The sequence below is a fragment of the Galendromus occidentalis genome, unplaced genomic scaffold (genome assembly GCF_000255335.2).
Source record: "Galendromus occidentalis unplaced genomic scaffold, Mocc_1.1 scf7180000075896, whole genome shotgun sequence".
Taxonomy (NCBI): domain Eukaryota; kingdom Metazoa; phylum Arthropoda; class Arachnida; order Mesostigmata; family Phytoseiidae; genus Galendromus; species Galendromus occidentalis.
This window is the reverse complement of record NW_003803886.1, coordinates 140,216-167,270: the sequence shown is the minus strand read 5'-3', so window position 1 is coordinate 167,270 and position 27,055 is coordinate 140,216. Positions and strand designations below refer to the sequence as shown.

Below are 27,055 nucleotides of genomic sequence, written 5' to 3'. Positions count from 1 at the left end.
CAGCTACGAGATCATTTAATTCCTTTGTCGACGGGGATATGTTCTCTTTATTGAGAATGCGTTGCCGAGCAAGATGAGCTTTCGATTTGAGTCGCAATAGGAGACCCCAGGAGCGAATCGCTTTTTTCCATGACGAGAATGTGTTCTCGGAGGAGATGTTCTGACGGTGGATGTGGTCGCGTGTCGCGCTCATGCAAGTCGACACTACCGGCCTCTGCTCGGGATCGGCTGCTGAAATGTTGCTCTTCGGTGCAAGTGTCGTGTTTTCCCGTGCTACTTTCTGCTCTTAATGTGCATCGTCGTATTTCAGCCATTCCGGCTCCGAGAACCAAAGATGTCTTGTCCCTGGCCCGGAGATGTCGTATGCTCTTGAAATAATATCCGCCGGATTCTCGGCGCTCCACGAGCTCCGATGAGCGCTGCCAGTATTTCAAGTCTGTGAATCGTTGACTGTTTCACTGGAGCTACTCTCGCTTTCGCCGCTACAAACGAAAGGAGGGTGTTTTGCCGGGCTCGACTTGTCGGATGTATACGACACATACAAAACTCTTCAGGGACGCGAGGACGTGGAGTTGGTATGCTCTTTCCTTTGCGGGACGAGAGAATAGGTGCCTCGGAACGGTGAGATTATCTGCTTCGCTTATTAAACCTATAAAGGAGTGGTAACTCTCGGCGTGTCCGTCTTTGAGGACGGAATCCCAGCCGAGCTTCGACTTCCATAGCGCCTGCAGAAGAATCTTCGAATTCATAACCAGCGGAGCTATTATCCCGAGTGGGTCAAAAATGCTGGCTGAGCCTTTGAGTATTCTTCTTTTTGTAGGGTCGCCTGCTTTCAGCGTCTTCAATGCCTTCTCGGTGGGAGCGGAGAGAACGTCCTCTTCCATGATTCCATGGAATCCCGAGGAATTTAGCGTTCGATTGGTTGACGCGAGTTTCTCCCTGAGGCTCGTCCACATTACGCACACGGCTCCACGACCGCCTCGGCTGCCACTCGAGCCGTCGGTGTTGCTCCTCGATCGAGTCGAATGGCGCACGGCTCCGTGCCGATGTCTCCCTGAAGAAATCCGCGCTCAATCGTGGTCTCATGGGGAATCCTGTGTGACTGTTGCTCCACAGATAGCTATCTATCGCCCGGCATAATCTTGCACAGCTTCGCTGACCGACTCGACCGCATTCGGAGGAGGCGCTCAAAAAGCAGCCGACCCGCTTCTGCACCGGGGCTCGACGGTACGGATGTGTGATTTCCACATGAGCATAAGTCGGTTATCATGTTGCTGTTATCGCGAGTCGCTGTCATGTTGCCGAGCGACGACATTCTCACGCGTTGCAGGCGCCATTAGGTAGAGCGCGTACCGTCTGAGAAAATGGCTGAAATAGTAATAAATTCTAAAGCTTTCTTAATAGATAAACAATGCACATGGGGAGGCTGTTCGGACAGCGTCAAATTCGGAGAGCACACCGCCAAGGAGTTCTTGGACAGCAATGAACCGCGAACCGACACAGGACTAGTTAATCTGCACAACAACAGAGTCGGTCGTCGGGTGAGTGGTCGATTCTCTCAGGTCATCGGGGGCGGCGGGGAAGGTTCCTGACACATTTATCTACGGTCACGGAGATCACATCGATTCGATCTATCGACAGGACTCTAAAATCCCTTCCGTTTGCAGGCGGTCAAGAAAACAATGCGAAAGATGTGCAAATGTCACGGCGTTTCTTGTTCTTGCGCCGTGACGACGTGTTGGATGCGGCTCTCCGACATGCAGACGATTGGCAAAAGACTCCGAAGGGCTTTCGAGAACGCAAAGAGGCTCGACTATAACGGAGGATCCCTCAATCCGGAACGGAAGGATCTTGCTTGCAAAAAACGCGAACTCATCTACTCGTACGATTCGATCAACTACTGCAACGCCAATCTCACAGCGGGTACCGTTGGCACGCTGGGCCGTGAATGCTCACTGCGACCCCGTGTGGGCGTGACCCGAAGCGAAGCCGAGAGTTGTAAGCGGCTATGCCACGACTGTGGTCTCAAGATCCGAACGGAGAACACGACGCAGAGTACATCGTGCAAGTGCCGGCTCATCTGGTGCTGTAGAGTCGAGTGTCAGACATGCGTCACCGAGGTGACACGCACCTTCTGCGACTGACGCGATCGTAATACGTGGAAGCTCACGGTCATCCTTGTATTCACCTTCATCGCCATCGAAATTTTCATGTTCATTAACGTAACGTTTCCGAGAACACCATCGTCGTCGTCGTCATCGCCATCGAAACCGATCGCCGTATACAGTGGCGTGATTTCCGACTTCCAAAGCGGAGAGTTCCCGGAGCTCTTCGAAAAAACGCTTTTGTTCGTAGAAGCTTCCGATTTGGGACAGCGCTCCTCAAATCGCTACGGGCAACCTTTCGGCGAGATACGCTGATGACTGTTCCATCGACAGATCATCATGATTTCGGGCTGTGTTGCTCACCAAACTGGCGAAATCGAGCTCAGGAATTAGCCGTTGAGCTTGCGTGTGTCCGCTCGCCCTTTCCAGTGGAGATGGGACGATCTGTAAGATAGGATTTACAAAATACGAGAGATGATTTCTAGCGTTCGGAGAGCAATTCCAAGACCTCAGGATCGAAAGGGAATGCTCGGACGGTGCGAATCAGCTCTTGCGTCACGAGGCTCGCCTTGTGTAAATACATGATAGTTACGTGTATTTATTGTTACTATAGTGAAGCGTTGGAATAAATCTGTCGAGCGTGACTTACGGTAGATCACTGCCTCAGGCGGCCGAGGAGAGTACCGGCGCTGAGCTTATGGTCAGCTGGCTCGAGCGAGAACTCTCTCTCCCTCTCGGATCCCCGAGCGATAACCGTGCTCTTCCTGCACGCCTCCATCGTGCTTCGTTGCGATTGTTCGAATCACAGACATATGCGATTTGGACATGCGAAAGACTTCGGCATCATACATCACACGGACTTGAAAAACTTAACAGCTAACTGCCGAAGCCCCTTCTAGTGAGAGTACAAATCTTATATGCTTCGATATAAATCCTAAGGGTCGAGAGCTCGAGAGGACTATGAGAGATTTCAATCTTGTAAATATTTTAGAGTTCCGAGTTCTTCCCAACCATTCGCAAGGATTGAAGAATGAAACACATAGACGCAGACACGCATTTGCATCACGCAGCGTCGAGTTTTAAATACCTAGGAAGACCGACAGCAACACACCGCCTCAGGAGATAACAGATCGTGGAAAAGTTTCCAAGAGTCAATCAAGAGTTGGGAGAAAAGTATTTGAGCCTCGAAAAATGTGTTTTGTTAGACTGATGGGCGCGGACCGCTTTTTAAATAAAGAGAGATGTAATGACTCCGCAAGTTGATCAGTGGATCCATCCCTCGCTCATCGCGTCACGATATGTTAGCCGCTCGATGGTCTAGGAGCGGCTTCTGTATTGCGGCATCTGCAAAAAGCCTTCCGGCGCTCAGGCACCGCTCCTATTGCATCACTGAATCATTGTACTCCATGCTCTCTCGGAATTCTTCATTAGGTCCACGGCGACCGATCATGTCCTATCGTTTCCTCAGTCGAAGGAAAATCGAATCGAGAAAATCAACTTCGAATCGAGGCAGTTGAATGCCTGCAGATCGGTATGCTCGTCAAAGGGTCGGGATTGCAGGGATCCCCTATATGATCAGCGGGAAACCAAAGTCGACAACGATGGGGGAAATGACTTTTGTGGGTCTGGTGTCCTTGAACGTCGGTTTCGGACTACCATTCCACCGAAATCTATGATATCGAATTCCGAGCATAGACTATTATCCTGTGACTCCATGAGGTTCTCCGAATGTTGGTGGGGGTTTCCAATCGAGCGGAGAAGTTTACGAAGGAATTCCTACATAAGCGCTCTCCATTATCCAGTCGTTCCGGGAGAAATTTGTACAACCTCAACTCGGGCGTCTTGGGTCCAGACGATTCAGTCCTGGCATCAGTGGTCGGTTACAGTTCGGATGGAGCTCATCCCATACAAAACAGGAGAAGTAAGGTTGGCAGGATCGTAACAGTATAGTCCCAGTATTCACAAACGATTAACAATGTATCCGTGGCTTTCTGACTCAACCTTATCGAGCTCAACCTGCTCAACTTTGGGTTTCGGTGGGCGAATCTTGTCGCAAATCACGCTGATCGAAACCGATGCTGTCTGAAATGGATTTACGAAAGTTCTGAGCGTCGGAGGGAATTTCCCGGCAAGAGCATCGAACGCAGATCTACGCCGGTTCCCTTAGGACAAAATCGTAACTCGTGTCCCTTCTGACTCACTAGGACGAAGATGGTGATGACGATCATCAACGTTGTCCAACCGTAGCCGAAGTACTCCAGGAGGACGCCTCCGCCCGTAGCTCCGCTTAGGGATCTGCGTCCGGAAGAGAGGGGTAAGCTTCATGCGCTCTCAAATTCCTTCGATCTTTGAGTCCCGAATATACAAGTCGACTACGCCCAGATCTGATCTGCCGTATTCCGACAGGCATGCTCACCCGAGGAAAAACGATGACTGTACAATCCCGGCCAACATCGAGTAGGTTCGATAATCATCGGGTAATCCATTCATTTGACTGTGGAGAAAATGTCAGGTTCCTAACCAGGCAAGGGCCCCTCCGATTCTCGTCTTAGATGAGTCTCTCCTCAATCGTCACTCACGTGAGATGATAATGTCCATGGCTATAGCAACAAATGTAGAAGGCGCCAGCCCCCGTTCCGAGTAGAGCTTGACAAATGAGGACGAGCGTCAGCGATCTGCGGAATCATGAGAGCGGTTGCGTGCTTAGAGCGGGATAGAAGACCACGACGGACGACTACCGATGCGATAACTTACGAAGAGAATTCGAAAATCGGTACAGGTGACATGAACGTCCAAGCGACGATCAGGCAAAGACCGCCGAAAATCGCTATCACTCGGACATCTCTCTGGAATACGGTACATTCGAGTAAGCCTACCCGAGGACTAGCCATTCGTCCGTGATCTCGCCCGGACTTGTTGGAGGAAGACTATGCCAGGCTCGATTCGAACGGCAATGCGTCGGACTCGAATCTCACCATTTTCTTTCCTATCCGACCGTAGATTAATGCGCCGGCTGAGTAACACAGAGCAGAGATCAGGAAAGCCGCTCCCTTGTAGGCAGAATTGAGACCGAACCGATCCAGCAATACCGCCAGGGTTGCGTCGTTGAACGAGATTGCGATGAAGCCGGCGAAAACCATCGATACGTCGACCAGCATTCGACTATCCGCGATGATGGCCTTCAACGACAGCACAGCCCCTCCTTCGACTGTGGGTTCCGTAGTCACTGCAAAGGGGAAGAGAAGAGAAGAATCAGCCTGAATATACGAATCTCTCATCCTGTATGAGAGTTCAGTCTTCGACAGGATTCAGTATGCCGGAACGACTCACCTCTGACGGGAGGAAGCAGACACAAAGTGACGATCAGAAAAGCGAACGTCATGCCCGCAAAAGTGAGAAAAGGTGCGGGAAAGCCTCCCAACTGGGGAAAAAAATCAGAGATCACCACCCGTTTATCGAGTCGAGCCAATTGGGTTCCTCAGCGTGCCAGAGGGGAACGTTGATTGCAGTACCTGATGCAAAATACCTCCGATGGTCGGCCCCACCATGACTCCGAGACCAGACATCGTCTCGATGATGGGCTGCAGGATCAAGGTGCGTTAATCGAGTCGGAAATCCCCCTGATGCGCAATGTCCATATAAAATTCATGTTCCATTTCCCAGATAGATACGAACAATAAAGAGTGTCATCTTATCAGGGAAGTTCGCCGCCGCGACGCCATAGTACGTCACGCTAGACATCGTAACCCCGATCGACTGGAGCCCACGGCAGAGAACACTGCCTAAGAAAAACAGCGTTGAGTCTTCGATTTTGTAGAGCATGCTGAAAAAAACAACACAGGAAACTCACGGTCCCCGTCGATATCTCGGTCGATCGAATCCGTTCTCCCGTAACTCATTATGGGATGACGCCAATGCATATGTTCCGTATGAGTGACTCGCCCTACCGACCTGAATAGTACCATGAAGAAGCAATCCGTAACAAGTCCGGCACAGAGAATCTTCTTCGGCGCATAGCCTTTGGCTAGCTTTGGATAAAAGTCGGAGCGCTTACTAGAAAAGCGCTTTCCAAACCCTCTCGCATGTAATCCGAAGCCAAGGCGAGTGCTCTACTCACCACTTTCCCTATGAGCGGGCTGCAGATGAACCCAACCAAAGGGTAGATTCCGAAAACTACACCTATCTGTATCGAACTGTTCCCTCGATCCATAGCCTACGGAGGAGAGATCAATGAGCGCGAATATTGCCGTCCGTGAGAATTCGACTGGCAATCCACCAGAGGCGGAGCTCTGGGAAAGCAACAGCATAAAGGCGAAATCAACTGACCTCTTCCGGATAGAATGGAGCGAGACCTAGGCAGCATAAGAGCTGTATCATCTTCCCGAAGGACACAACGAACGCAGTCGAGATTCTCGGCACAGTCCAGTACCTCTCCTCGGGTGGCTGAATCGTCTTCACCTCCATCGTGTGCAACCAGATGCAGAAGTTCGTAGAATTTCGCGACTAACTGATACGCACCGATCCCTCCCGGAAGATCAAGTCAATCAACTCGGTTCTTCTTCTAGTCGGAAGGAGAAAGTTTCCGATTGCCCAGAGGTTTTAAAGCCTTCGCGGCGGTGACTCTCCTGTTGTCGGAGGCGGTAAGAGACAATTGAGGAAATCTTATCGGGGAAGACGCTCGGCCGTTGTAAAATGCGTAACGCGCTTGAAAGTATGGGTGGATCTTTCTCTATAAGGTGTAGTGAGCTTCCTGAGTTCAAGGCTTACGTCTATGGGAACACGTGGTTGCCAGTATCGCTTTTCGAGAAACTCTAGCGTAGGCTTGTTCCGCCTCTTCAAGGTGACGATGGTGCACGTGAGGCTGAGGCCCATAGTGCACCAGCATGACTCGATGCCTGGGACTTTGCCTGGGACGCTCACAATACTTGGAAGCGGCCGACTAGCGTATTTCCTTCCTCAGTGCACGCGATTCCAGCACAAACAGGACCGTTCGAGTGAGCGGGATAAATTGCCTATCGCCTGCACTCGTATCCACCACACATCAACGAGGAAGAAGGGATGCTAACAAAAATATATTTTTATTCGATCCAGTACCAATTCAATTTCTTAGTCACAATGAATCAGCTATCATCGGCAGTGGCTCGTCAAAGGTCGCTTCAGGAGAGGGATGCATAATGAAAACTTGTTCATCAATCCTGCATCCTCGTCGAGCTCACGACCTTCATGCATTTTCACGCGAACTGTGGTGGACGACGATGGAACTTCGAGAAAGCCCGTCGATGCGGAAATCGAGACGCTGCGAGGGACACCGAGGGCGCCGATGAATATCTCGATGATGAGCACCATAGGCTCCATAGCGAGGATGAGATATCGATGTCATCATTTGATACTGAGTCTTTCACGGGATCGACGGCGAGTGATGGCACCGATTTTGACGGCGCGGGGAACTCTAGCCGGGAGGCAGATCATAATATAGTCTATCCTGATATCCGCACGGCTCGCTGAAGCGTGATCGCCAGTCGAGGTATCGCACAAAAAGTTCATGTCTGGCCGGCAACAGCGGCCGATCGTGATTCAAGTCTTCTCTCTAAACGAGCGGCTTAGGGTAATCAGAGATTCCGACGTGGCCGAGTGAAATACGCTATACCTACCTCTCATGAAGCCTCTCACTGGAACTTGAATTTCACACGTAAAGCGTACCGCATCAGGATCTGGTTGACGTTATAGACTATGAACTCATTGTAACTCAATGTACATTTCCTAATCACTTCCTCATCTTCGTGTTTCACCAACTCCCCGCATGGGATGAGTAGCTTCTTCATGTCGTGCGGGCTTGGCACCGTGACGCTTTCGTCGGCTTTCGGCGTCATTCTCCCGATACCTCGCACGCTGTGTCGACCTGGAATCGCGAATTCATCCATATGCAACCTCCATACGGGGAACCGCATTCAATTGAGCGTATGTGTGCGTGAGTGTACCTATCATGGGGCTCCCAACTAACCTCTCGGGAGCTGGCTCGCTTCATAATCAGCTTCGAAGAGCTCGTTCATTCTGCCGAGCGCGACTTCACTCAACAGCAGAACGCCCTCGTTTTGCGTAACCGAAGGGAAACAGTAGTTCGCCGACTTCGATGAGGAGTCCGCGAAGTAAACGCCCTTCCCGAACATGTACCCTGTCGACGGAGCTTCCTCCGGAGCGATTCTCAAGCCCTGCGATAAGATACTCGCCCAATTAGGCAGTCTGGAGCCGTGCCACAGCAGCATCCGGTTCGGGAGATCTTTCCGGAATCTGAAGAAAACGGAGTCGGTTCAATTCCGTGTCGAGTCTCGTGTCCTCTCGGATGTTCATCCACTTTAGATGAAAATGGACTTCCGGGATAGCGGGACGGCTGAATGGGAATATCATGGGAAAGGAATACTTCGTAAAACGCTCACGCCTTCCTCTCCTCGGTTCTCTCAATGCGGAAAGCTGCCTCGATGGTCATCTTGTATTGATTGTGGGTCGGTGCGTGAGTTTTCTCCAGATAGTGTTCAATCAATTGCATCTCTTTCGGACTGACGTGCTCTAACTTGACTTTGAGCGAGATATAGTGTCTGTCGATGGGATGCAACGATGTTTCCGGTGTCTCGCTTTTCAGCAGCTCGACAGCGATTTTCACATCGGTCAACGTTTCCAAAAGCTCAACTTTCTCACGGATCTCTTCTCGGGTTCTCAGGATCGGGGGTACTCGCATGCCGAAGTCGTGTGGGATCCTCGTGTAGAAATCGTTGCACGCCTGCGTCAATCTAAGATAAAAGCCGATTACGATCCTGAAGAGGGTCCGCCTTGAAAAACCCACTCCGAGTAGACCGATGAGAATCCTGCATTGGGAATCAGGCATCCACGCTCACCTGGACCCCCTAATATTATTGCTTATCAGATCTTCGATCCGTTTGAGCGCGTCGAAACCGGTCACGATTTGAGCTCGGGTCAGCTGACCGAGCGGGGATCGTTTGGCGTCGAAGTTGAGCTGCTCCAAGACTTTCTCCATTCTCTTGATGCTGCAGATGAGCTCGATGAACTCCTTCAACTTTCTCGGGAGTGTGCACGGTTTGTGACGATCCTTGTTCAGATTGGCGAGTTTACCTATGTCCTCTTTGAGCACCTGGGAACACAGGAGATCGAACAAGATGAATACCCGGAAAACACACTGAATCGACCCGACTTGGCTGCGCCACGAAATCGTTGAGACAGTCTCACCTCGGCGTCGGGTTGATGGGCCGCTATTTGGACCATGTCGTATTTTCCCTTCACTTTGTCGAAGAGATGTCTTTCGGAAAACTCGTTACTCGTCTTGTCCAAGAATTTCTTCTCAAAAATCTCTTTTGCTTTATCGAGATCATCCCCGCAGGGCCAGAGTGCGCTCCTTCCTTTCTTCCCCACTCGTCCCCATCTGAAGGAAGCCGAAAACGTTCCAATGAATTTAAGTCGCTAGGGGGAATTTTCCCTTGCGAGAATTCCTGGGTGAGTCATGCGTGCCAGTCGGCGAGTGGACGAAGGAAGAACGGATGAACTGAGGCCAACCTGAACCAAACGTAGTACTGGTTGCGACTGTCAGTCTTAAGCAACTGGAGAAGGAAGAATTTATTGTTGTTGAACTCCACGTTCGTCTGGTTAAGCATTATATTGTAGACATCACCGTCTGCGAATTCCAGACAAAAATGTTAATTCGGGGCGTACATTCCGAAGATTCAGCCGCGAGTGCACATGTGCGAAGCTCTCCCTTCTCGATTTCCCTGATTTCCGTTCCCAAAGAATTTATCCAATGCGCGGAATCATATTTCGTTGTAGCTTTATTCTCGCGGAATCACGCTGCATCAATGCTCTATCCTCCCTGGGCAGGAATAATCGCACAAAACGCGGGTCGAGCCTAGGCTGAGAGCGACTTCCGAGAGTAAAGCGGTCATGTAGCCTCTACAGGACTGATAATGGATCTGCTTTTAAATTATGCTTCGAATCGATCGAGAAAGAAATTAGAATGACACTTTGGATCAGGCGCACTTACTATCCTCGTATACGCTGGCTGTGCCGTGGAGCTCTTTGCATTCGATATCGACGAGGGCCCGATGTTCTAAATCAGTATCGCTCTTTTTCCGCTTCTCTGCCTGCGCTATCACGTCGTCCAGTTTTCGCTTAATTGTTCTGCTGTCTCTGCGAACGGGGGGATGAGGAGGGGGGCGGGTATCCCCGATCGGCGAGTTCTCTTGCTTAATTACAATATTTATAGGTGCTATCGTGTCCTCTTCATCGTTCCACTCGACGAGGTCCTCAGGAGATTCGGGTTCCGCTGCATCATTTTCCATGGGTTCTTGCTTCACGACCACTTTCTTCGGTGTCGGAGGTTCTGATTTTCCGAAACCGAATTTGGAAAGGTCGGTGACGGTTCCTTCGGCGGACACAAGTCCCTCTAAACTGTCATCGATCTTCTCGAGGACGACCAGACTCATCGGGGCAACTTCCACGAGGGATCGCGTGATGATTCTCTTTGGGACACAGAGGAGTTTCAGGGGATCCACCTGAGGAAAGCAGCAGAAGTCAATTCAGACTCACTCCCAATTCAAGATGGGGTGGTCAAGGACCCGGCAAGAGCAACGAATCTGCGCGAATGAATCGTAAACATAGAATTCATAGCAGCGAAGTCGTAACTAGGAATTACCCTCAAGGTGCCGATGTGCACTTGCGATTGACTCTGCTTCCGACCATCTTCCAGTTCGACGGCGACTTCGGCTCTTTGAGCGATGCCGGATATTCTCCAAATCACATGGCCTTCCGCTGTGCTCACAGCTTCTGCCACTTCCGCTTTGACACCGTTGACGGAGGAATTATTCTTCACTCGATTCAAGACAGGGTCAATCATGAACCACTCCCGCATACTCACGGGGCGGAACACTTGCGTCACTTCCATTTTCGCATGTGAGCTCACTTATCCTCAACAACAATATACACAATATTTAACAACGTTCTCATTCAATCGCACGAAGCCCACGATCGCTCTCGTCCGGCGTACGCCCAACCTACGGAAGTTGGAGGATAATTCGATTCATGTTTGACGGGAATTACATACACGCGTCGCACAGGTCGGAAAGAAAACTTAGAAAATCTACCAGCGGCTTCTGGCGGGATCTCTTTGTTTACTACAAGCACAGGGATCTCTCCTCATTCTCGCGCTCTCCGTCGAGCTCAAAAATACGATGCCCTCACCCGGACCGCTCAGGATTTAATTCTACCGCTCTTTTCTTCGGCACTTCGCGCTCATGGGTGGTGTAGAGCTTCTAGGATAGAGATCGGACTCCTCACACCGACGGCGCTTCCCTGTACGGATGCAACAGGATTGGGGAACTCGCAGAAGATGTGGACGGCTCGAGCGTGACAGAATCGCGGACACTCGCTCCGCAGCCTATGACAATGGTTTCGATGATCTATGCCTTGGCGATCATCGCACTCAGAGCTACACTCATCTCATATGTGCCACGGAAGATGATCGACATGCAATTCTCCGGGAACGCATGGCTCTAGGATGAGCCTGCGGGATCTTGTTGAAATGATGGACGATAAGGGGGAAGACTACATTGATTTGGCCTCATGTATTCGTCAAAGACATAGCTGACGACGGGATGAGAGCTGAAGAACTGCAGCGGGACGGCCCTAGACGCACGGTATACTAGGTGCCCTCCATCTCATCAGACTGGGTCTCTCTCCGCAATTTTGAGAATCTCCTACCCCGGAACCGAGCCTCGGCGAAGGAATTCGATGGAGGGGACTTGAGCTGAGCTCTCTGTGTCCCTTTGTCGTTTTCATGCAATGTGGACGGCCGACTCGCCTCGAGGGTCCTGTTCAGCTCTCTTGACGTCTCAATTCAATCAAATTCAATGCAAACACTCTTTATTCAAGAAGGGTGGTTGAGAGTGAATAATATGGATATGCGGGATATGCGGAGGGATTGGCTCCACAATGAAATAGTAGACGGAATCACCTATATACACAATAATCCTTCTGAGGGTTCGAACGTCCGGACAAAATCGTCATGGGAGGTTGTGAAGATACAGGGCCGTCGGGCGTTGAGAATCTCCTATGCAGTCGGCTGAGGGGAAATCTGATCGAATTCAATGCTGGTTTCAAGCTTGACCCAAAACGGGAGCCCCGCTTGGGAGAAATAGAGAAACTTCGAGAGGATAAGCGCCTGATGTAGTCTGAGATGGAAATCCGTGCCCTTGACCGAAGAACATCGAAAAATCGAGTTTACTTGAGTTCTAGCCCAGTGGGCAGTATTTAGAATGTGCTCTTCGAAGTCGAGGTCGGCAGAACCAACAATACACAAATCGCAGACAGACTCGACGACAGGGAGCACTTGACCCTCGATCGAATAACAACGAGCTTGGGAGATCTGATCTACTTTCGAAAGCACCCCACATTTCCTTGCGGACAGGATCATCTGATTTCCTTCGCACCATCTTTCCACGCCGTCTATGCCTGAAAGGATTACCTCCCGATCGGTCGGCTTGATGGTCGGTCCATTAGACTTTCAAGTCGTCAGCGAATAACCAGTACTAGTTTAGGTTCTTATGGAGGTAATAGCCCAGGTCTAGTACATACAGCACATATAATGAGGATCTGACTCTGTCAAACGCAGTTTTTTGCTCAGAATATACAGCGTGATAAGGAGTTAAGTACAGGTCGATTTCTTCGGGAAGAACCGTGGTGATTTGGGTCCAGGGGTCCATGTATTCTAAGGAAAACCAATATGTGGAACGTTTGGATCTTTCCAAAGACGAGACATGCGATAACGTGTTGGGAGACCGGGAGGTAGTTGGCAGCATTTTCACGAGGAGGGCCTTTTTGTGTAGAGCAGGAACCATCGATGAGGAAGAAACTGACCATTGTCCCGATAGGCATCGAGGTCTCCTTACCATCAAGCTGGGAGGTGTCCTCACGCCGCAAACCGCTATCTCGGAAGCTTAACTTGGAGAAGCTCCTCGGTAGAGCACATGGGATTCTGCCGGTCCCTCGCCATGGAGACATAGACCTTTGAGTAGGATGATCCATCTCGCCGAGGGGAGAAGATGTTCTTGATGACGTCTAAGAAGACAGTTCCATCAGGCTGTATTTGAACGAAATATATCCCGCCTTGAGACACCGACTTCAACTCGACATAGGTAATCGCTGAGTGGCGACCCTACAAAAAAAAATAGTATTCTTGGGAGGTCCATCTGGACCCGTGAATTCCGCAAGATACGTCGTCCGTACGTCGGAGAGCGTCCAGACCTTGTGTCCGTTTCCCCCCGAATTCTAAACAGTCGTGTAAGCCGCTTGAAAGCTCGCTCATTCTGGAAAAAGAAACTTAAGGTAATCGGGATCGAAATCAGGATGCGGGTCGCCTGACATGAGATCCGCCGAGTCCCTTCACATTGCTTTCCCGTATTGACACGTGCGAGGAGGACGATCGACATCAATGTGAATGTGAGTACTCACCTCGGGTTCGTGTGTCCAGAGAGCGCGGAGAATAACACCATTGGCGAATTCAGAGATGTTCTTAAAACTATTGTCGAAAGTTGAGTCACTCTGGATTCAAAACCGTGCGTAACAACAGCAGGAACCGGAGCGTCTGCTGATCGTAGCAGACGGTCTGCTTCGGTGTGATGTGTTGTCGTCTCCGCTGTTGCTAGACCCGTTCCTATTGAACAAACACACAGAGCGACACGATGCTATTAGAAAGCGAAGCATTTCTAACGGAGTTGACGCGGATGTTCCAGAAGTCCAGAGATTCTGGCTCGTTAGTGATAACTATGAAGCGATGGGACGGTCATGAAAAGCCGAAACCGAGAGATCTAGAGAAGAAGCCCCCGAAAAGTGAGTTCAAAAAACACATATGGCCAGCAGCTTCGTAGTCTCGATTTTCCCTCCTCAATCATCGTATCGAGAAGCGCTCGATGCCTCTAGAGTCTGAAGCGTGACATCCCAGGCAAATGATTCGAGAGCTATCAGGAATCCGTCCACGTCGGCGAACGTATTCTGTGGTAGAACTGAGGAGAGAAGATCGAGGGAGGAGCTACCTGTCAGAATCGAGATTTCGAACACGCGTTCAGGAATCTCGCGTCAGTCTCAATATGTCATCCTAGGGGCCCGAGCGAAGATGGAATACGTGCAAGGTTTCTCTTGTGCTCCGCTCATTGCTCTTCTCCGCTGAAGGATATGCGAGTCACGATCTTCTTTTCGCTAGACATTCCACGTGAATGTAGCGTACACCCACCCGGCGCCCCATGAGGCCTTCCGACGAAACATGACGAGGCACTCGGTCACCTGAAGTGGATCGCGCTCAGCTGAAATTTCAAATCCTGCTATCGCTTCTCAGACTCTCAATCGTTATCTGACTTCCTAGAGCCCTGGAGGCCCGCTTGAGGGTATTAAGTATGTGGACATTCATTCCAGATAAGAAGCTGAAAAAGAAGCTTGAGAAGCTTCAAAGCATCGCTCCTGCCCAAACTAAAGAGTACAAATGCCTTCTGAGAGCTGTATTAGGGAGCAGAAAAATTTCCACTGTCGTTACGCCCCAAGAGGCAATGAAATTCCAAGCATCTTACTCTATATTGTTGAGAGGTGAGTCGAAATTTTCCGTCTGGTTCAGAAAATCCGTTCACGTTCTCATGATGAGGAGTCAATGAGAGGTTTTCAACCTGATGTCCAGCCCGACGCTCTCTCCCGTGAGGAAGAGTGCCACTTCAGCGTCAACGACGATATCTTAGGCATTGATTTGGATTGCAGGGAACATAGATGGCTTGAGGAAGAAGGAGAAGAAGAAAGCAGCCGCGGCGAACTGACTATACGCGGCAAGATATCGAGAGTACATTGTACATACAATAAATTATGTGAAATCTAAATAAAAAGAAGTATTCTCGTTTGTTACCGGTGTGAACTTCATTCGAGATCAGCTACGAAACTCAATATCGAGATGAGTTTTTCCCCGATACGCCGATCATTGCTGCATCCTTCGCAGGAAACGTTGTCTTGCAATCATCTCGAAAGTCCGACAGGATGCCAGGAGAGGCTCTCTGAACAACGCCGTATGACTCGGACTGCGGAGCGCCTCGATTCGGAGTTGACAGTGTAACGGCTCATGGAGTCGTCCCTCATGAATTCAACCGCTTTTGCGTCGGGCTCCCGATCGAAAAGCGTGGTAGCTTTCATCATATTTGTAGTCTTCCGAAACTCTCTTCGGATGACATTATTTTTCGATGGCTCGAGTCACTGGAAGGGCTGCTTACTAATTGTAAGAACGAATCGCCCGGAGAACGTTCATTCTCCCATCGCCTGAAATTACGCACAACGGGAAAGGGATCTTCCCCAGCCGGACTCTCGATCGGACCACAGGAGGAACTTTCGAGTACCTGCGGGGCCGTCGCGCAATGTCGCTCCTCGAATTCCTGAGCCGGAAGAACTCGTTGAGAAAGCAGGCTGTCATTGTTCGACGATATCCCAAGTCATATCCCTCGTATATCCAGTGGACGATCGATCTCCCTAAGTCAGCTGTTGGTCAAAGTCACACGTCTCCAGATCATTTTCGAAGGATGGGCGGGAACTGCAGGGGGGCCCCCTCTTCCCCCTCTGAGTGAGCTGCAGATGGTGCGTTTGGAATACTCATCCAGAGCTCATTCAGCGAACCCTCAACCAATCCGAATTTTGGCGCCCAAACAGGCCTGCGGCGGGGCGTCTGCTACATGGTCGGCGCAGAACACGACGGATCGGAGGGAGACTTGTTCGAAAACCGAGATTTCTGTCGATGTTCCTCCAAGATAAGCGCTCCTCGGACTCTGGAAATTGAGTGAGTATAATATGGATCCGAGCCGTCCCTGGTTATAATGCTCCGTTCTTCGAGGAAAACGAGTGCCTCATGATCCCGAATCCTTCACGATCCGTTGTGACAGATTATTTCGCGCTGGTTTCTAAAGCTCTGATTCGATGGCAAAGCTGAATGCTCCAAAGAAAACGCATTCCGATCAGAGACCACGAGTGGCCCGCCTGACATTCACACGGAGCGGACAGTGCCACTTCGGGAGACGAAGCTCGCGCGAGCATCCTCTTAATCACGAGACTAAGCTCGGGGAGAGACTTGAATTGAATTCCATTACCTGGATTGCCCGGAAGGAGCATCGAACTTCATGAATACCGTAAAAGTTTCAGGTGCGATAAGGTTCGAATAGTTCAGCCTGAATTCCAGTCATGGTTCGCTTCGGACAGTGTGTAATCGGACCTCCGGGATCCGGAAAGACCTCGTATTGCGCGGCGATGGCTCAGTATCTGGAAGGGCAGGGTCGAAAATTCGCGATCGTGAATCTCGACCCCGCGAACGATGAGCTGCCTTACACAGCGACTGTGAATCTTGCCGATCTCATTAAGGTGGCGGACGTCATGCAAACGCTGAGCCTCGGACCGAACGGAGCTCTGGTGTATTGCGTGGAATACTTGGAGAAGAACGTGGATTGGTTGCTCAACCAACTGAACAAGCTCTCGAGCGACACCTATATTCTGCTCGATTGTCCTGGACAAGTGGAGCTTTACACTCACCACAGCAGCATAAGAGATATTCTTCATTCCCTTCAACGGGAGGAATTCAGGTTCACTGTGGTCCATTTGGTCGACGGTCATTATTGCTCCGATCCCGGGAAGTACATTTCGATTCTGCTTTCTTCTCTGAGCATGATGATAAATATCGAAATGCCTCACATAAACGTTCTCTCGAAGTTCGACCTGGTGGATAGCGATAGTTTAGCTTTCGACTCCGAGTACTATGCGGGTGTTATGGATCTTGACAAAATCTGCGATCTCCTATGTGACGATCCATTCATGAAGAAAAATCAAGCGCTCAGCAAGGCGATAGCGGGAGTTGTTGAGAACTACGCCCTCGTGGGATTTCATCTATTGAATATCAAGGACAAGAAGACCCTGAAGAAAATCCTGAGCGAAGCAGATAAGGGAAACGGATGGATGTTCGGTCAAGCAACAGAGCGCATGATGGAAGAACAATACAGTTCTAGACTCGGATAGTCCTCAAAATGTCTGGTTTCCGAATTGTTGATAGATTGTATAAATAAATCATATTCTCGATTTGTACCCGCCGTGTTTTCCTTTCATAGGAAGAAATCCCGTCGAACGACCCCGTCCTCGACTGAGGAGAGACACAAACGTTGCGAAAAATTGCTGAACTTGATACTTCAATGGGTCGAGCCCACAACTAAGCCGTACCGTCTCCATTCGCGTTCCAGGAATATGTCCACGACGCTTCTGCGGGAGGATGCGCGACGCCTATTCAATAGAGTATATGTCCTGCCGGAAGCGGACGCCGGGAATGAGTCTGGCCGGGCGGATATTCAGGAAGAATTCGATCGTTTGGAAACAGAATTGAACGCGACAAAGTCACTCCTGAACGACAAAGAACCTGTTTCCTGGAGGAAACATACGTCTTATTGTAACAAAGCATCGGGGGTTTTCCACAAGCTTGGCCACGTGTTGGGCAGAAACATTCCGTTGGTAACCCAGGCATTCCTGAAATTCTTCGAGTTGTTATCAGTTTACAAGCATCAACTCGTCAAACGAGCGAATCTGAGGAGCTTTCATTTATGCGAGGCGCCAGGCGCTTTCATCACAGCTCTCGAACAGTATCTTCTGCAGGCCTACGGATCGTCACGCGATTGGGACTGGAAAGCCTCGACCCTGAATCCGTATTTCGAAGGGAACTCCACCGAGCAGACATTCGTCGATGACCGTCTCATTTTCGAAACTCTCGATCGATGGGTTTTCGGGAAATCCGGGACGGGAAACATATTTTCGTTGGATATCGATGACGATGACATCCATCAGTTCGATTTGGTGACCGCGGACGGGAGCATAGACTGCCAGAATTGTCCCGCGGAGCAGGAGCTGAAGGTTCTGCCGCTCTTCTGTGTGGAGATCCGGTGCGCTCTCCGACTCTTGAAGAACGGAGGCTCATTCGTTCTCAAAATGTTCACATTCTTCAAAGGCAAAACGCGGAAAATCCTCCAGATGCTGCGGAAGTGTTTCGATGAAGTTCATATCCGAAAACCGTCTTGCAGCAGAAGTAGTAACTCCGAGGTTTACATCATCTGCCTCGGATATCGCATCGAGATCGGCAAGATTTTCCTACCCGAACTCGACCGTCTCGTCAACGCTGAAGGAGAGCTTCTAGGGGAGCTCAGCGAGGGGCTCGATAGCAGTTTCGAGAATGTGGTCTTGGAAGCCAGTCGGAACTTGTGTGAGTCGCAAGTTGCTACGATCCGGGAAAATGTGGACTATTCCGAGCACATGTCGAAACGTCAACGAGAAAAATTAGAAACAGTGAAAACAATGGTTGCGGATATGTACATCAGTAGACTTCACGTAACGAGGTTGTCCGACGAAGCAGAGCGCAGCAGAAGCCTGAGCTGCGCGAAACTGACGAAGCCGTCGCTGTCCAAAGGTCGCGCTTGGAACGTGGTAGCGTACGAAGACCGCGAAAATAGACGATGGTGGGTTGAACACGCCGGAGACCTACTGAAACGACTCCAAGAGCTCCACCCGCACGTCTTCACGCACATGAGTGTCCCCGAATCGCTGTACGAGAAGGATGGAGCTTTCGATGAGACCACGCTGAAGATTTCGACTGGCGAAAGCTGCTCGGTTGTAACGGTGTCGAAGTTCATCGAACAAAGTCTCCTCGACCTCTACTACATGATATTCCCTCCGGAAACTGTCCCGGAAGATCATCTAGCACCACGGAAAACGGAGGATCCCGAGCAGAGCTTAGTCAGCATCACGATTCGGGCCGACTTTTCCTCAAGAGAAAAACGTCTGCGCTTTCTGACGGAAACCGAGCGAGAGCTCCTGCTCACAATTGATCATCCATTTGCGGTTCTCCTGCAAGTCGAATTCTCGGAGACGATCTCGCGATTCGCCGCCGGAATCCTGTATCTCTTCTCCCAGGCATTCGACGAAGTGGAATTCGAATACAAGAGAATAGACCACATATGCTTCAATTTCACGCTCGATGACACGCGTGAACTCGACAAGGTTCTCAAGGCGATTCGGGTCGTTCGAAAGGTCTGTAGCCATCTCGAAGAAATTTATGTGCTCGAAACTCCTGAGTTTATAGAGAAGAATTATTACACAATACACATAGAGGCGAAAAAACAGGAGGTATTCCTCACGGGGAAAAAACCCGAGGGCTAAATTCCAGAAGAACGATGAAACTGTGACCCCCAAGACTCATCGTTACCCGCGTTCGATTTCAGGCTCTCGAAGACTGCGAGGACAACGTGACCGTGACCGAGATATTCCCTCTGCGAACCATCTGCTTGTCAAGCTTCTTCAAGTTCCTGAGGAATTGCAATGAACGATTTTACGCAACGAACGCGTCCGCCGTGAAACTTTTGGCTCTCATCGACCAGCAGAAGCCTGAGCAAGCGGAGAGTGGAGGCGACGTCGGAATCCCTGACGCAAAATGAGACTCCAAGCGGCATCCACTAAGAACTGACGCATCCGTGATCGTCGACGAACACGGGTCGATTCGACGGCAGAAAATCAATAAATGCCGCGATTCCGCACACCAATCCATGTTGGAGAACGTACCCTCTCGTCGGAACAGACTGTCTATTAAATTACGTCCAGATGATCAGAAAGCTCTAGATTATGACAGATATACGAGATGAATAAATCGTTCCCCGCGTGTCGATGGAAACTGATCCTTGCGCGAGCTTAATTGCTATTAATAAACAAAACAGCGATTCATCCGTCCGTCGATACGTTAGCCTGTCGTACAGAGAAGTATGACGATAGAAATCCGAAAAAGAGCCCGTGCTGGTTTGGACCGTCGGTAGATCGACCGGCGAACAACCCCCAACGTCGCTGGTTAACAGAAACAGCCGTTCCTTCTGCGATGATAAGATTACAAGGCTGTGTTGACCGCTCGCTGTCGCATGCCTCGACTGGGCGAGGGCTTCCGAAACTTTTTCTGCATACGTTCGATAACGTCGCGGCAAAATAGCGTTGGCTGTTGCTCGCATTGTGATCCGATCGTCGCTTGTCTCACTGGCTACTACCTTCCAAGTTACAAGTCATTTCACATGGTACATCGTAAAATCGGGGCGAAAACGGGATTAGTCCGGGACTCCCTTGCGTCGCGGACGCTTTCACACAGAAAAATCCACTAGAGACAGGGGAGCCTACCGTAAGGACCTCGAGGACCTCGGTCACTGCGACTGGATTCTTTTATGCGATTCCTCCCGCGCATCGGTCGGGTTTCTAAGAGAACGGATTGTTCGAGACCTCTGATATCAGGCGCGATTGTTTACAGTGAATCTAAGCTTGCATTCAATATCATTCTCACAGCGGAAACTTCGACGATCCAATCGCGGTTTCGACTGTGGTCGGTGTCGACAGAAAATAGGGTCCATTCAGACGCGCGGAAATTCACTATGTTCACACGAAATCCCAGGAAAACTACTCCACTTCGTGGCTCGACTTAGGAGTAGACGACCATCAGTGACGCGATTAAGACTCATTAAGAACGCTGCGGATTCCGCGTCCCCCGAACAATGCCGATGGATCTGACTTGAATGGATGAGATCTGACTTGACTTTTGTTGGCCACCGTCATGAACGCCGTTTAGATAACCAAAGACACGTTAGCGGTGTTTCTGCTGCACAGTTTGTCCAGTACGAGTGGGGTTCGTTCTCGGGGAGAGTTTTAACCAAGGTTAAGATAGCCGGATCGTATAAAACTGGACAAATCTTGACCGGAATAACAAGAAAGCCCAGTCGATAGCAACCGTCCACAAAATGTTCGCCAAGGTAAGCCAGTCCACCGATTGAACCACCGGACTTTCGAGCACATTGTTCGACCTTTGTGTGCTCGAGATAATTTCCACGCCGGAACGCCGGACTTTCTACAGCGTGGGTCCTTTCTAATGTATGTTCTCGGTGATCGAACTCGACAGATCGCTATTGCTTCCGCCGTCGCCGTGGCTGCCGCCCAGGCCACCGGTCTTGGCTACGGAGCGTCATCGTACGGCGCCGCTTCGTACGGAGCGCCTTCTTATGGAGGTTACGGTCAAGCCATCGCGGCCCCCGCATACGGAGGATACGGTCATGCCGCTCCTCTGGCCTACGCTGCCGCCGCCCCTGTCGTTGCCAAGGCCCAGATCGCCTACCCTCCCCAACCGTACAAGTTCGGTTACGATTCCGTAGATGAGTACGGAACGAAACAGTCTCGTCACGAGGTGTCCGACGAGTACAACAACAAGAAGGGATCCTACTCGTTCTCCGATGCTCATGGAATCGCTCGTCAGGTTGACTACGTCGCCGATGGTCATGGTTTCCGCGCTTCTATCAAGACCAACGAGCCCGGAACCGCCCCTTCCGCTCCGGCTGCCGCCCACTATAACGCTGCCCCTGTTGCGATTAAGGCTGTCGCTGCCGCTCCCATCGCCGCCTACGCCGCGTCCGGGCACTATTGAGCCCGATGTGTATAAGCATGTAAATTTCGGACTGAATAATAGAGAATAGGTTTATTATGTCGGACCCCTTCCCCAATCCAACGAATAATTTGTGAAATGATTATGCTGCCGCTACATGGAGCGGGTGCTTGCCACAGGCTTGCGGGATCGCTCTTGGGCAAATCTCGAACCCGTGCCTTACAAGACGAGCTCTGCGGCGCTGCGAACTGCCCGTTCTCGATCGCATAGATGACGGCCGGAGTCGTTGAAAAATCGGTGAATGTCATCTGGGAGCATTCGTAGGGAAGAAAGAGATATTTCCGGAATTTCTGTACCGGAAAAACCGGGGGTGATTTCGTACTTCGGATTTTCCTCGCTTCACGCAATTGCCAGGGGCTACGCATCGACCTCCATCGGTGGCTCCCATCGAACTTCTGCGGTGCGCTGATACCGCTATATGGACACGGAAATCTTGCTAAAAGTTGAGGAGTATCTCCACCGGGGAACAACGGCGAGCGGAATTTCAGAATGCCGGTCCAATCCAAAACTGCGTCCACCGAGGAACGTGGCCTCGTTCTCGAGCTCGTCCAAGTCCCAACGAGAGCGATCATCATGACAATAATTTAGAGAATCCTCTCCTAGCGTATTCTTACCACAGGACGATACAATTCGCTAACGGAATTGCAAGATCAGGAACAGCCCGATCCGATGACGAACGATCATCGAGATCGTGCTTCTGAGACCGCTGAATCTTTATGGCGAACTCTAGCTGGAGCGGGGTCGCGAGGCGCAGTTCAAGGGTCGGAATGTCTCATCAGTCGGAAACTGAATGCGGACCGAGACTGACCCCCCGATATCGGCAACACTCCGCGCGGGCTCGCTCGTGCTCATCCACGGTACGATTCCCTCCGGGAAAAGCACTAGACTCTAAGACGCTGATTCGCAGCGGTGGCCGGACGAGGCCTTGCACCCAGTCGACTCCTCGGCTTTCCGGAACGATCGAACGGTGGAACGCGGGACACCGGCGCGGCCCCGCGACAAGGGAACCGCCAGGAGATACAATAGTATTGATCTGATTTTCATCGTTTGGTGAATGATGGAACAATAATATAAAATGTGATGATTCCGCAGTCCGATGCTCCGACCAAGGAGATGGTATCTTGGTAAGCCTCCTTGAAGAGCGATATAGGCCAATTCAGCTGATTGTGAGATACCGGTCATTTATCAGGACACCAGGGAAGCAGGCCGCTCCGTACCCCTACGGATCTCGCGAGGACTTCGCAAAGATGCTCTAAATCGGGCGATAAGTCGATTCGGTGAGACTTCAGCTTTGTCCAAATCGTGTAAAACGCGAGCTTCACTGCGCGGTCGCGGGCCGACATCGCAGCTTAACACATGAACTTGGATATCGGAACGAATTATTCTGATCAAATTAACAGCGACCGCTCCTGAGAGCCTCACCAGAAAATCCTGCGTGGAACCCCGGAGGGAAGTGGCTGCCGGCGGTTTTGAGAAGTACATCGAAACCACTTTAGACGGAGCTCGCGCGAAAGGATTCGTTGCATAGCTGGTCGTGGTCGACACATTGACAAACAGTCTGCTCATCAGAAATCGAACCATTTTGACCAGAAGGTTAGAGCGATTAAGCGTCATCTAGATAATCAAACTTGTGCGCTGGACGATATGCGAACACGGCGAAAACGCGGTGCTCAGCAAACGGACCACAGACGAAGTCGCGTAGGCCGCCAGTCCTTCAAATTATCAAAAGAGAGACATGACAGCTGAATCGCCTTCGCGAGATCCAAAGATCGACTTCGTGAGGATCAAATCGATTTGAATCCTGTTCCTGACTGCAGCGTTTGCGAATATAAACACAACAAGGCTTGATCCAACGTCCTGCGGAACATGGACTGACTACGGTCTTTGCGCAATGTATCCAGCATCCCTTCCGCCCGAGACAGAATCAAAAAGCCTCCCAATCCTGTCGATTTGATCGATGGGGAGTAGACTGCAGACTACTACAGGACTCAATGTCGGCTAATATCGAGCGATGGCTTGTTTTTCAAATCGGCTTTCTTCGAGTGTTTCTCGTTCTTGTTCCTCTCGTTAGGAAGATTCATACAATTTATCTGAAGTACATTGAGAAACGTCGTTCAACCCTCAGCGGATCCACGTCATACAGCTTTTTCGGTGGGGACTATTCCGCTTCTCGGAAAATTCTTCCATTTCGATTCAAGCGAGACTTAGCTATACGGCATTCCGATATGGGTTCAACGTATGCGATTTCGCTCCGAATCATGTACCAGCACTTATCCGCGAACGAGCGAAGATAAACAAGGCTAATGATGATTTCCGGCGTGACTAGCCATCATTTATTGATCATTCGATTCGTATACGTGGTCACCGACTGTTACCATTGATGGCTATCACTTATCACATCTAAGAAAACGTTTTTTCTGAGCCGAGGATGATGGCCGCCAGACTGCGGTCAGCCTATGGAGCGCGTTCGTCAGGATTCCTCAGATTTTAACGATACAAGCTGACCGGACCTTGAGTTTGAGCCTGCGGCAAGGCGCGACTTTCGGTTTCCATTCTCCCCAACAGAAGCTGCTCATGAAGTGACTCGCGTTTAACTATCCGCCAGCCTCGGGGCATACCGCTATCATAAACAAAAGTCTACGATTACACAGGCCTCCGCGACCCGCTGTGCAGCGAGCGAGTCACTCTGCAAGCTTTCAGTCTTCTGTGGGGAGAAGAAAGACAATGGCGACGATTGAATCATTGCGATGAAATTTTCTGAGAGCTATGTATCAAGCAGCAACGTCATCCGGTTGCGTTTCCCGTTTGAATCGACGGAAATCCTCGGGCTTCCGCACACGAAGCTCAAATGACCGAAAATGAGACAGCAGAGCATTCGTCGAGTCAGTAAACATTGGTCGAATCGCGGTGCCTCGTGGAATCGAGGAGCCTATCGGGAGAGCCCGTCCGGCGGCATGGGCGGCGAGGATTTTGAAAGTTCGTCAGGCTGCCCACATCGGGATCATCCCTCCAGGACATTCTCTGAACGTATTTTCTGCCTTGTTCATTACGACGGTGCCGCTCAGTGCCGTTGTCCCTTCGCTATTTGCGATGCCCCTCCTTCCCGAGCTGTACCGACACTTTGATAATGGAATGACTCGATAAATCGATCAAGGTAATTCAAGCGCGCGCAGATGTAAAGCCGCACCCATGTCGACGACACTTGTCGAAAGGTCTTCCCTTCATGAATCACACACTTCTGTGAGAAGCGGGACATGGAGAAAATTTCGATGAATTAAGAGAACATGGAACATAAATGAGCAATTATCCTAGCTTCGATCATGGAAGCTTTTTCTGTCGACTTACGGGGGCACACCCTCGCCACTGCAGGGGCAAGGGTCTTCAGTATGCAGATATATATCGAACGAAAAAGGGTTGTACACATCATCAAACGCAAATCAACATGTTCGCCAAAGTATGTTATCTATTGAGCTGTTGAGATACTAATTGCGAAAAGTTATGCAGTCGAATACTTCCCGAACATCGATGTCGAATGGAGCCGAGGATTTCAGTGGAACTCTAATTTTGCTTCTAGATCGCTGTGGCTTCCGCCGTCGCCGTGGCCGCCCAAGCTACGCATTTGAGCTCTTACGGAGGATACGGACACGCTGCCATCGCTGCCCCCGCCTACGCTAAGGGATACGCCCATGCTGCACCCGCCGTCGCGTCGTATGGTCACGCGTCCATCAGTCACTCCTCTTACGGGCACGCTGCCGCTCCAGCTATCGCTTCCTACGGTCACGCTGCCGCTCCGGCCATCGCCTCTTACGGTCACGCTGCCGCTCCGGCCATCGCCTCTTACGGTCACGCTGCCGCTCCGGCCATCGCTTCCTACGGTCACGCTGCCGCCCCGGCGCTCGCGTCCTATGGCCACGCTGCTCCTCTAGCGTATGCCGCTGCTGCGCCTGTTGTCACCAAGCAGATCGCCGCCCCCATCGTTGCTAAGCAGATCGCCGCCCCGGTGATCGCCAAGCAGATCGCGTACCCCCCTCAGCCGTACAAGTTCGGCTACGATTCCGTCGATGAATACGGAACCAAGCAATCCCGTCACGAAGTTTCCGATGAGCACAACAACAAGAAGGGATCCTACTCGTTCACCGACGCTCGCGGGATCTCCCGACACGTAGAGTACGTCGCTGACGGACACGGTTTCCGCGCCCAGATCAAGACCAACGAGCCCGGAACCGCTTCCTCTGCTCCCGCTGCTGCGCACTACGACGCCCATCCGATCGCCATCAAGGCCGTGGCTGCCGCTCCCGTCGCCGCCTACGCCAAGGCCCCTATCGCCACCTACGCCAAGGCTCCCATCGCCACCTACGCCAAGGCTCCCGTTGCTTACGCAGCTCCCATCGCCCATGCCGCTCCCGTCGCCTCGTACGGTCACGGATCTTATGGCCACGGATCGTACGGTCACGGACACTACTAGGTTCTTAGATAGCCAAGGGAATAGAAGACAACATCTTTCAGACCGTACAGACGGCTCGCGCTCTTGCGAACCGCTGAAGATTCTTCTGTACTTCCACGCTGTGATATCTCCTCTGTATAGACTACACTCTCAAGAGACTATTTATTCTATTTCGGATAGAATTCCGATCGAATCGTCTGCGCTCTCAAGAATAAAATGATTCATTTCTCTATTACGGACTCCCAGGACTGAGCTAGGTTGCTGCGGACGCGGACCCACGAGACCACCTTAGCTAACGGAGAGCTTCCATCGAGGACTCCCATGAAGACGCTTTGAAGAGAGTGAAGACGTGTCAGTTACGTCTCCACGAAGATCGAAGGAATATGAGACAGTCAAGGAGCAGGAGCTTTTTCGACCAGGCTGGACTCCATGTGGGTACGAAGTTTCCGGCCATATCTTCATGGGCGCAAGGAGCTCGTCCTCGGTGGAGGGTTCTCGCTAAGTTTGCATTGTGCTCGAGGGGCGTGAAAAAATGGAGAGACCCATCGATTCTCGCTTCCTCCACCGCCTTGTTCGCAAGACGTCTACACGAATGTATGGCGTGGCGTGTTCGCCTTGACATGATGGAGTTGCGAAGTTGATTTTGGCAAATCATAAGAAACGAGCAAATAGCGCCCACAAGTGGTGGCAAGGCGGGGCTTGATTAGATTCTTTCGGTCGGTTGCCTAGATGGTCGGTTTGTGCTCTCCGGTCGCCTATAACGCCTTCGGCACAAGTTGTCAACGCGCCTACTGTGCAAAGAAACGAGCGGAGGGGTGTCTTTGACCAGCCGATCATTTTGCCATCCGAATCCCACGGACACATACTCACACACTGCCGATAATCTAATCATTCCGGCGACAAGAGACAAACATGAGTTTTTGTCCACACTTGACATCACTTCACGAA

At 50.9% G+C, this 27,055-nt stretch overlaps 7 protein-coding genes across 8 annotated transcripts; 5 read left to right on the top strand and 2 right to left on the bottom strand.

Moving 5' to 3' along the window:
- The first annotated feature begins 1,364 nt into the window (after positions 1–1,364).
- Positions 1,365–2,672, top strand: LOC108865026 (protein Wnt-8a-like). The gene is made up of 2 exons (XM_029113016.1): positions 1,365–1,541; positions 1,668–2,672. Exons 1-2 carry the CDS (start codon positions 1,365–1,367, stop codon positions 2,142–2,144), a joined length of 654 nt encoding a protein of 217 aa, XP_028968849.1. The 3' UTR covers positions 2,145–2,672.
- A 1,392-nt stretch (positions 2,673–4,064) lies between these two features.
- LOC100903729 (MFS-type transporter SLC18B1) lies at positions 4,065–6,569 on the bottom strand. The gene is made up of 12 exons (XM_029113015.1): positions 6,432–6,569; positions 6,223–6,318; positions 6,057–6,133; positions 5,781–5,928; positions 5,618–5,686; positions 5,409–5,526; positions 5,081–5,313; positions 4,860–4,951; positions 4,685–4,780; positions 4,522–4,599; positions 4,307–4,400; positions 4,065–4,187 (listed from the first exon to the last, which is right to left on the bottom strand). The coding sequence occupies exons 1-12, from the start codon at positions 6,567–6,569 to the stop codon at positions 4,065–4,067; spliced, it is 1,362 nt and encodes a 453-aa protein (XP_028968848.1).
- An 833-nt stretch (positions 6,570–7,402) lies between these two features.
- Positions 7,403–11,049, bottom strand: LOC100903586 (poly [ADP-ribose] polymerase 2). Its single transcript, XM_029113014.1, has 8 exons — positions 10,801–11,049; positions 10,150–10,660; positions 9,669–9,786; positions 9,345–9,537; positions 8,996–9,249; positions 8,540–8,890; positions 8,107–8,393; positions 7,403–8,004 (listed from the first exon to the last, which is right to left on the bottom strand). Exons 1-8 carry the CDS (start codon positions 11,047–11,049, stop codon positions 7,772–7,774), a joined length of 2,196 nt encoding a protein of 731 aa, XP_028968847.1. The 3' UTR covers positions 7,403–7,771.
- A 2,746-nt stretch (positions 11,050–13,795) lies between these two features.
- On the top strand, positions 13,796–15,044 carry Srp14 (signal recognition particle 14). The gene is made up of 3 exons (XM_003738338.2): positions 13,796–13,991; positions 14,571–14,738; positions 14,904–15,044. The coding sequence occupies exons 1-3, from the start codon at positions 13,844–13,846 to the stop codon at positions 14,957–14,959; spliced, it is 372 nt and encodes a 123-aa protein (XP_003738386.1). The 5' UTR covers positions 13,796–13,843; the 3' UTR covers positions 14,960–15,044.
- Positions 15,045–15,862: 818 nt separating this feature from the next.
- LOC100901859 (GPN-loop GTPase 2) lies at positions 15,863–17,246 on the top strand. 2 transcript variants are annotated; one of them, XM_003738337.1, is made up of 2 exons: positions 15,863–15,960; positions 16,314–17,246. In XM_003738337.1, the coding sequence occupies exon 2, from the start codon at positions 16,359–16,361 to the stop codon at positions 17,181–17,183; it is 825 nt and encodes a 274-aa protein (XP_003738385.1). In that variant the 5' UTR covers positions 15,863–15,960; positions 16,314–16,358; the 3' UTR covers positions 17,184–17,246. The 2 variants fall into 2 exon arrangements, with proteins under 2 accessions (XP_003738385.1, XP_018497167.1); XM_018641651.1 differs by having other exon boundaries at positions 15,900–15,960; positions 16,320–17,246.
- Positions 17,247–17,405: 159 nt separating this feature from the next.
- On the top strand, positions 17,406–19,852 carry LOC100903442 (cap-specific mRNA (nucleoside-2'-O-)-methyltransferase 2). The gene is made up of 2 exons (XM_029113010.1): positions 17,406–19,232; positions 19,424–19,852. Exons 1-2 carry the CDS (start codon positions 17,406–17,408, stop codon positions 19,634–19,636), a joined length of 2,040 nt encoding a protein of 679 aa, XP_028968843.1. The 3' UTR covers positions 19,637–19,852.
- A 1,089-nt stretch (positions 19,853–20,941) lies between these two features.
- LOC100903298 (cuticle protein 18.6) lies at positions 20,942–26,326 on the top strand. The gene is made up of 3 exons (XM_018641645.2): positions 20,942–20,980; positions 21,127–21,615; positions 25,679–26,326. Exons 1-3 carry the CDS (start codon positions 20,969–20,971, stop codon positions 26,126–26,128), a joined length of 951 nt encoding a protein of 316 aa, XP_018497161.1. The 5' UTR covers positions 20,942–20,968; the 3' UTR covers positions 26,129–26,326.
- The last annotated feature ends 729 nt before the right edge of the window (positions 26,327–27,055 follow it).